The 10,146-nt window shown below is 29.9% G+C and overlaps 1 protein-coding gene across 2 annotated transcripts in view; it reads left to right on the forward strand.

The window, feature by feature from the left end:
• Window positions 1-3,489: 3,489 nt before the first annotated feature.
• The window catches only part of LOC106678219 (uncharacterized), a gene marked incomplete at its 5' end in the record, with an annotated part of 10,379 nt that continues 3,722 nt past the window's right edge, over window positions 3,490-10,146 (forward strand). The window contains 6 exon segments of one of the 2 annotated variants that reach the window (XM_067048975.1): window positions 3,490-3,740; window positions 6,947-7,077; window positions 7,172-7,269; window positions 7,337-7,520; window positions 7,875-8,068; window positions 8,698-8,814. In XM_067048975.1, coding sequence (XP_066905076.1) covers window positions 3,490-3,740; window positions 6,947-7,077; window positions 7,172-7,269; window positions 7,337-7,520; window positions 7,875-8,068; window positions 8,698-8,814 — 975 coding nt within the window. 2 annotated transcript variants of the gene reach the window in all.

Below are 10,146 nucleotides of genomic sequence, written 5' to 3' on the forward strand. Positions count from 1 at the left end.
TGAAGCTTGATACAAAGAGAGAGAGAAAAAAGCGCTCAAGAATATGATGATGTCCAAAAACGTTAAAGGTGTTTGGAGTATTGAATTATCATCGCCAATTTGTACCGAGGATGATGGAACGTTTAGTACTCTTCATTAATTTCTTGAAGAAGGGCAGAAGAATCTTTGTGACAGCAACCATGAAGGATCATATTCATTGATGTATTGAGAAACATATACCATCCGTGCTCACGTTTTTTTCTAGAAATTCATCATCGATGCAAGTGAGTACGCGTTGGGAGCGGTGTTGTCTTAGGAGAGTCAGGGGAGGGCAGGACGCGGAAACAGAGATGGGTTTCCCGCAGGTATAATTAAGACTGGTGCTCATGAAATTCCGTTACTTGTCCTGTTTTACTGGAGTAAGCGAGAGAAAAATAATAAAAAATAAAAGAGTGCAAAGACGCAGAAGACAAGGAAGAAAGAAGCAGAGCAAAAAATTCTCGGAACTAGACCGTTCATCTAGTTCCCGAGTTTAGGCTCAAATTATGCTTAGTGGCTAAAACTTGAAAAAGAAGTAACACTCATGAGTTCAACTGAAAGACTGTTCTATTTCCACTTTTGAATCACAATGTATACATTGTACACACTCTGTCAGCTGATATGGCTAGCTATGGAGATATAACTATACATACATAATATATAAAAACGTTTGTTCAATTCAGGTTTCTTGTTTTGTACAATTAGGTTTCAAATTTTGTCTATTAGCATATGTTCGTTACGTTTGTGGGTGTAGCTTTTTAGTGATATCTTGTTTTAGTCTCATTTTTTTTTACAGTAACAGATGGTCGGAAATAAGAGTAAAAGAGAAAACATTTTGAGAAACATTATTTAAAAAGAGAAAACATTATTTTTACGGTTTAGTCATCGAGAGATGTTAGTCGGACAATATGCTTGAAATTCTGGTGTATCGAGAACAGTTGTTTACTATCCTCATAAATATATTTTGAATAGTCTCTAATTTTGTAGTTTGAGTTATATCCAGACAGGAGCAGTTATTATTGGGAGTATTACTGTTTTGCAGAAGATTTATACAAATTTATAATTTCTCTTCATCAAGGGATCATTATTCCGATGATGTTTTCAGCCGGCCCTCATGCATATGATTATTATGTGCACCCATCTCGCATAGCTACCGTGTAATAAAAGTAAATTGTAATAGTAATAATCCTGGTGCTTTTATTACTTACATTAAATAGATTCCAACTTGATAGTCATCGTGGTGGCCTATTTCTATACCCTTGCGTTTGGAATTACCTGGTGGTTTAGAATAATCAATGCACGGTCAGTAATCCAACTTTTGAGGTTCCCCAACGAAATATTTTGTGTTTATTGCTAGAATATTTTCAGAAATTATCGATAAGTTATAGATAAATGTTTATTACTACCATCTGATACAATATGGATTTTCCATATTTTTTCCGAAAAAAAAATAATTCTTTTAAATTTGAAATCACTCAGTATTCTGTTAAATTTAATATTTGTCATCGATAACATTATGTATCTTACAATTAAAGAAAAGTTCGCAGCAGGTTACGTCTATCTACATTTAATTTCTAACTAAATAAAAACAAAAGAATTAAAAGAAAACAGTATATTAATATAGTGCATATTACATAACTATTAAAATATTTAATTAAAAAATACGATTCCTTTTTGGATTTGAATTTTTGAGACAATATGTATTAATCTATCTTGAAATAATGAATAATTTTACCATAGAAACTAAGACAACTGTTAGCATGGTAGTAATAATATCTGATACCTAAGAAGAAAAAGGAATTATATTAATTTTAATAACCGAATCCATTGAGTACAAATTCATTTACAACAAATGCCAGATAGCAATTTTTGTTTAAATAAAAACTTGTAAAATCTGCTTTTTTAATTAACAATTGTAGTCGGTTCAGTGCTACAAATTTTATAGCAACAGTAACATAATATTTTTAGGATGGGTTGTCAAACATTGAAATTTTCAGTAAACTTGGGATATTCAATAAAAAAAATCAGATAATAGTCACCCTTTATAATTCCACATATTTTCAGAAAATATTATTTTGTAATAATTAGATGAAATTTAATCCTTGAAAATAATCAGATTTTTAATTTGAAGTTGTTAAAATTGCTACTATTTTAAGAAGCATTAGTAATGTTCAGATGTTCAATCAACTATATATCTAAGAAGGAAGGAACAAGCTTTAAAAAAGATAAATTTTTAGAAAATTTTATTTTATTGCGTTTTAATTACTAGTGAAAATGTTTGATTTTTAGTTAAAAATGTTGTAAGAAACTTTGATTTAATAGCGTTCAAATGTTTAATCTATGATATATAAAAAATGAGAGACTTTAAAATCCTATAATGCTATCATCCCACTTATGTTTCGGTTTACTCCTCGGATGTTTTATCAGTCAGCTTAGCGCTTATTAACTTCATAAATATTTTAGTAACTTAAAAACTAAATTTATATTTGATTATTATTTAAAACCTTCTTCGCTCTACTTTCCTTCTGTGTAATAAAAATTTAATTAATAATAAACATTTAAAAACATTAAAATTGTTACTTTATGATTTATTATATGTATAGTTTATAATAAATAGACATTATTCTTAAGTTGATATTAAGTTCGTTGATATACTTAATGTTATATAATGTTAATATATAATGATATACTTTAATAGAATTCCATTTAAGTCAATTAACAGAAAATGGAAACTAATATAAGTACCAGTATAAAATATATTTTGAATTATTTAAAAAATATATTTTGTCTGTCTGTCTAAAAACACAGATAGTAATTTACAGTGATTCTTGTTAAACTTACATATTTCTTTAATTATTTCTTAAATATACAACCTAGTATTAGATAAAATTTTAATCTTTTATTAGTTTTGATATTTAAATCTATTTTCTAGCTAGAGAACAATAAAACATGAATGCTGTTTCCTTATACTACTCGTATCGTGATTTTTTTTTTTGTTCATTGTAGAAAACTTCGGCCAACAATTTAATATTGTTTATATTATTTTCTTGCTATGCCTCTAATTATCAGGTATATTTTTATAGCAATTGAAGTGGTATATCGTATTTATTCGATTGTTATTTTTATTTTAATGAATTTATCAAACCTTTTAATTGTACTTTTTTTTCGATTGGTACATAATTGCATTTTTATTTAGATTCGAGATTTTAATATTTAATTATTTTCATCTGTCTGAGAACAAAACCGTGTTTGAAACACTTACATATCAAGAAAAATACGTTTTCTTATACTAGGTAGAATTTAATAAAACTAACACTGAAGCAGTTTTAGACTTAACTCTGACTTTATAAGACTGAAAAAGACATGTCAAAGTGGAATAATTATATGCAGTTTTATAGATTTTTTTAAAAATGGAATGACCTAGCAATTACTCTCTTAACATTTTTATATCTATTCGTTTTCGTGATACAGGGACTATGACAAGAGGAAGCGACCCTCAAGTAAGATGTCGGACAACACTCATTGCAATGCCGGCCTCAACCAGTTCCGTCGTAGCCTGCGGTTGATCGGGGTCCCGCCTCCGCCGAGACCTCCTGAGCCGGCCCCCGTTCGACCGCTTGTGAAGGCCGCCCGGCCCAAAATCTTCACCAGGGTGGAGCGAAGAACTGTGTCTACTGAAGACGTCAGGTCGGCCATTCTCGACGACAACAGGTCTGAGGCAGGTTGGTCTATCTGTCTTATCTGATATGAGTATAATATAAGGTTTGTTGTTGTTGGTTGGGGCTTTTGGGCGTAAAACCCTGAGGTCATCAACGCCCATGTTTCGCAATATAAGGTTTGTTTATTCTTATTATTTTCTGGTAATTTCTGATATACGGGGTTCTCTTCAAGTAACCAACAATTCTTACCAGAGTGGGAGGGTCAAGTTTCTATCTTGGTCAGTACGCCCTCCTCTCAACGACATTTGCGGCTGGAAGTACCCCAGGGCTTGATGTCCTTTTTAATAATTTTTAGTTTACTCCTTGGGCTTTCATTCTAAGATTCCCATTGCTCCGGACATTTCCAGACAGACTGAAGTGGCTACTGGAATAGACATATGATAACCAAATAAACAATTATTATAAGTCAAATTAAAGTAAAATTTTAACAATACAACTGGAAGAAAAAAAGAATTATCTTTAATTTAAAATATCAGTCAAGGTTAACTACAGCAGAGGCTAATTTTCGAAAATCATCTCTGCTAAATACCCGCAAGTCTATTTTAACAAATCCTTAACACCCTAACGTAAATCGAAACTAACAGACTTTGGTGGCATTGGGTTTTCAAAATTGAACCATTCCTCTTTCAAAGGGACTGGTAAAGTTAGTTTAAGGTTGATGTGTATAAATTTATATAATATAAGTACGAAAATGAAATAAAAGAATGTCAAAATAAATAACAGTGAAAATTAAACGACATATATTTTCAATGAACTGAAATTTTTAATAAAAAAAAAAAAAAAAAAAGAAAAGAAAGTGGATGTAAAACATAGAACTAAAATAGAAAATAAAAATAAGGAATTGTGTAAGATACGAAGTAAAAAAAATAAATGATTTTCTGTGGCTGTCTATTGGCGAAAAAACAATGGCAAAAAAAAACCGAAGTGTGTTGACTCACGGCTTTGACGCATGAGCTATGTAATTGTCGAGCTCAGTAGAAAACAATTAATGGTTTTATGTGATATCTGCGATGAGGCTCTGAGTTATAATAAAATGAGGCATTGCATCTATATATAAGTCCTGCAGAGCAATAATGAAGTTGGAGATGGCCAGAGTGGACAGACTTGGTTATAAGATGATTGCACACTTCGTTTTTTGTTTTACTTAAAATATGTGTTTTAGACAAAAATCAATTCTAATAATTATTTTTAGTTATATACTACACACTAATTAATAACTATATAAGAAAAAAAAGAAAAGCTACATTTTTTCATAAACGAAGTTCTAAAGTATTATTTTGTAAATTGTCTGCCACAATACTGATTATCAATCAACGTAGCAACAAGTATGACTTTTAATGATTAGTGTTTAGATAATTATTTAGTTAGCAGTTAAAAAATTTAATGTTATAATTTACATATTTTGGAGGAGATCATTATTTTTTTACCTAAATCGTCGCTTGTATAAGTACTGAAATAAAATAAAATATTAGTGACACACAGCCTATATAAAAAAAAATATATTTTTTTAAACCATGATCTTCTTAATTACCAGATATCTTAAGCTCATCCTAGACAGTAATGGTAAAAATTATTCCTGAACATTTGTAAAAATGGAATACTTAAATTTTTTTAATGTAAATATCCTCTTATTTTGTACCATCAATATCACATTTTCTTTAAATTTTTAACCTATATTTCAAGGTTAATATTAGCTGTTTGAAAATTAAATGTATGGGAAGAACCGTTGATGAAATATTGTTTCTATGAAGGTATTTTTATCACGAGGAAGCGAAAGCAGTGGAAGGAATCTCATAGAATCAATATGGGACCAAGATAGATACCGATAGACATTATTAACCCAAATTTCACTTCTGATATACCCGGAACACACATAATAAATGAAAGTGAAAATTTTCGATTTTGAGAACATAATTTTTTTTTTTAGTTCCTGCATGAATACTTCCGTTAATGAGAAAAAATATATATATTTATTTCTCCATTACCGTATATTGCAGTCTCATTACCTAATTTTTATTGGGATATGGCATTACAAATTAATTATTGACCTTGACCGCTTGTTGTTGCGTGTCTCCCGCCATGAGTATATTCCATTAAAAATTTATTCTGCTAACATCTTTTCCATTGCTTTCCACAATTTCATTAGAGTAATAAAGGTATTCTGGATATGGGGTTATCCAATCATTTTCATTAAAAGAAAATGAAGGAACATCATCATGCGATGAACTCTCCTTAGATTTAACCTAATTAAAGAGATTTTAGAGCTAGAAATGTGACGAGAGGCAAAAATAGTGGCAACTCGTTTCAACAAGGGAAGGTCATATTAACAAAATGTAAATATAATCAACAATAAATATGTTAAGATCTTTTTTTTCTTCATAATTCTTGGTTAAAGAATTTGTATTGGAATATTTTTATATATATTTTATTTATTTAGTTTACATCGTTTTATATTTGGACTAGGTTTCTAAGTTATATTTTTGCGTTTTTCTAATAAGACAACCTTAAATTCTGAGAGGATATCTCAATGAGGTGGGCATTTATTTATTCCATTGATATAAAACGGATGATTATTTCATTTCATTACGTATCTAGATATATATATTTTTTGATTCATTTAGAAAATTACATCAAATATAGACTGACTAGATGACAGCATCTATCGGTCAGTACCAAAATAACCCATAAAAATAATAGACATAGTTATTAAGTTAAATTTATTATTAAATTTTTGACTATTAGAGCATTGTGATGGCTACTATAATTTAAAAGCTAGGTTAGTACTATATGAATTGATCTCTACTGATAAAACTAATAATTTAATTAAACATTCTAAAATGGAAATAAAGTAAAAAAAAAATAATTATTATTATTATTAAAAAAAAATAAATTAAATAAAAAAAAACTGAAAGGAGTTTGAAGTGAATAATAATGCTGCAAATTTACAATCAGTAAATTAATATAATAATGAGAATAAAATAAGGATCTAGTAATATATGGCCATTTGGTGGAATGTGACAGGCAACTTTTTTTTCCACTACTTGGATATGTAATTTGTACATACAATACCTAAATATATGATTTTTAAATTAAACTATAATTTAAAACTTCGAAACAATGTAAGAAATGTAATCGGTTATGTTAATTATAATTAAAAAATGTACATAATAATTATGTAAAATAAACATTTCACCGAATTACTTTTTTAGAAACAGCGAGTCGTGGACTAGTATCTCGGGCCGTGTACGAGGAGTGGTACTTCAAGAAACAACAAGAGGCTAAAGCGATTCGAGAAGCTAAGATTCAAGAAGAGAAAGAGAAAAGGTGGAAGGAAGAAAACGTAAGTTAACAATTTAAAATAATTATTTAAAGGATAAGTAATTATTTTTAATATTGTTATTTAATTTTTAATACATTTCATTTTTATCGAATAGAATAAATTAGAAAAAGAGAAAAAAAGTAAAGAGAAGTTTGAAGAGTGGTTAAAAAAAAAAGAAGACAGCAAGAAGAATAAGAAAGATGATAAAAAAGGGTAATGTACGAAATTACGTTTATAATTTTGATACATTCTTAATTTAATTAAGTTTATTTGTAAAAAGGTTATATTGCAGGCCGAAAAGATTTGCACCGAATAGGACTCATGGAGACAAGGAGGCGATTGAAGCAGCTTATTTGAAATGGAAAGAAGAAAAAGCCAAGGAAGCAGAAGCAGCTAGAAAGAAAGAAATGGAAAAGAAAGAAGCAGAAGAAGAAAAGGAGAGAAAAAGGATCGAAGCTCAAAAAGTTAGTATTTTTATAATCTTACAAAATTCTTAATGTGTGGTTAGTAAACTGTGATGGTTTATAATTCTTTAGGTTTATTTTAATTTTCTTTTTTCTTAACATTGAGTTTTTTTTCATGTATTTTTTGTTATTTTTTTATAATTACCCGACAACGGAGAAGACAAAATGAGAGTAATTTGTGTAGAGCTGTTACATAACCTGCTCATTGGTAGGTTTGTAGCAATTTTTAAGAAAACTGAATTTACATATACCTTTAGCTCACAGAAATGCTGTAAAATTAAATTTATAAGAAATGTGAATACATTGTATGGCTACACTGTTTTTCCCCAATAATAAACCAATAAATGTGCATAGGCTTTTGAGTCCTGGAAGAAAAAGGCTGAAGAAGAACTGAAGAAGCAAGCCGCTAAGGAAGCAGCAGAGGAAAGACTGAAAGCCGAAGACAAAGAGAAACAAAAAGAAGAGAGGCAGAAAGAAGCAGATTCGTGTTTCAGGGCTTGGAGGGAGGCCAAGGATAGGGAGATCAAAGAGAGGCTGGCGAAGGAGAGGTAATAATTGCAACTATCCATAAATTATTAATTTATCTTTTATTTATTATTTATTTATATGTTTATTTTGTAAAGGTTATTTGTACGCTGATCATGTAATAATATTAAACAATTATAGGCCAACAAAAGCGGATATACACTTTCAGAGTTCATTACGGAAGTATGTCTATCAAGAATTTATATTCGAGAAGTTTTTAGATATTATTCATGCCATTAAATGATTTTTACTAATTCGTTTTTTTTATATTTAAATCGTGAATATGTACATGTTTTAATAAAGTTAATAAAGATTACTTGATATTAATATTAATTTTTTCTTTTTGTATGTTAGAAAGTTTTTTATATAATATTAAAGTTAAACTTTATAATATTATCTAATATAAAGTTTAACACTAACAGCCTTAACACACTTCATAAATGACTTATACATTTACTTAGCAAAAACATAAACTACACTTGTTACGTCTTATCCATTCTAATTTTATCATGTCAATAACTGTTCTAGAGAATAGATCTGGCATAACCAAGGCACCAAAGTCTAATTGATTTAAAGAGAACGTTGGGCTCATTTTAATTCATACATTATTGCTCATAATCCATTCATACTAATTTGTCACTCTTGTACGTAGGAGGAGGGAGATAAAGAAGAAAGACCAAGAGGAGCAGAAACGGACCGAAAGAAGGTACGAGGCTGAGCAGGCGTTCAGGCACTGGTTGGATGGAGTCCTGGAGAAGGAGCACCAAAGGTACTTCTGACATAGGAAGTCCAAGGCAGCGAGTTCTGCCCTTCCGTCCCCTTCGCCACCGAAGGGAGTGCCTGAGGCCCACCCAATGGGGAGGTTGGTCGAGGGAGGTACTGTGGTCAGCCTAATCAACATAGCCATCACATACCACCTCTATCACGCCCTCATTTCTCTCTACAAAGGCTAAGTGGTAATGTGTTGAGTAGGTTTGTTTGGCATCTGGAAATAACTACTCATCTGCCAGGGAGTATATTCAATGGGTCCTAAGATAAAACCCGTATTGCTACATCTAAATACTAAATATAAGGACTACAATATATATAGTATTACTAGATTAGTATGATTAACATAATATATTCCATATCCTTCCTTATATTGTGAAGTATTATAAAACAAAAAATGTAAAGTATAAGCAGTCATTATAAAGATTGTCCATAGAATTAAAGTATATTATAATACTGATGGTAGGATTGACAAGTGACAGATCAAAAATCTTAATAAGTCTTTCCCCCATATCCCATAGTTCGGATTCAGATTAGCTGTTCAAAACTTATTTTTGAGGCTGTCCATAAAAATAAATGCCAGAGTTCTTTCCTTTGGTTAACGAAAGTTGGCAATATTTGAATACGATTCAAAAGCACATTTGAAGTTCAATCCCAAACTGTACTAACTTGCATTCAAACAGATAAAGTTTTCTCTTCCTCTTTCCTAGAACTTAGAATAAAAAAAAACAAGAATAACATTTTGAAGACTCCTCCTTGGCCGAACGACAGGAAGGTAACCCTGGACGCAGGCTCGGAGTTTGGCTTTGGATTTACTTTTATATTAACATACAGAAATTGTTATAAAAAATAATATGATAATTATACAATATCCTTATTATGTTTTTGTTTTGCATATCGTAAAGGTCGAGGTTAAGTTTCAGTTGTGAACTTTCTCCAATACGCCATTGGTTTCTTTCTATGACCCTGTATCCCTATTAAAAAAAAAAATAAATAAATTAGTTTTAAGTAGAATTGTTAAAATTTTTATCATGTTAATGTTTTGAACTTACACTAGAAGTATTCGCAAGGATTTAAATTGGGAATGTAAATACCTAATAATTGAGCGATTACAAGTTTCTTTATTGAATTAAAAAAAAAGTATACATGCATACATATATATTTCTATAAGTTAAGACTGTTCCAGATCGAAATGATGAAAAAAACGAAAAGGGCTAATTAATACAGCATACTTGATAGTTTGTTCACAACTAACTTTATGGTTTTTTTTTGTTTTTGTCATAACCCCTATTTCTGAAATTAATTGTTTTTATCATGAATATATATTTTGTTT

This window comes from Halyomorpha halys, unplaced genomic scaffold (genome assembly GCF_000696795.3).
Source record: "Halyomorpha halys isolate HHAL.00 unplaced genomic scaffold, Hhal_1.1 Scaffold128.1, whole genome shotgun sequence".
Lineage (NCBI taxonomy): Eukaryota > Metazoa > Arthropoda > Insecta > Hemiptera > Pentatomidae > Halyomorpha > Halyomorpha halys.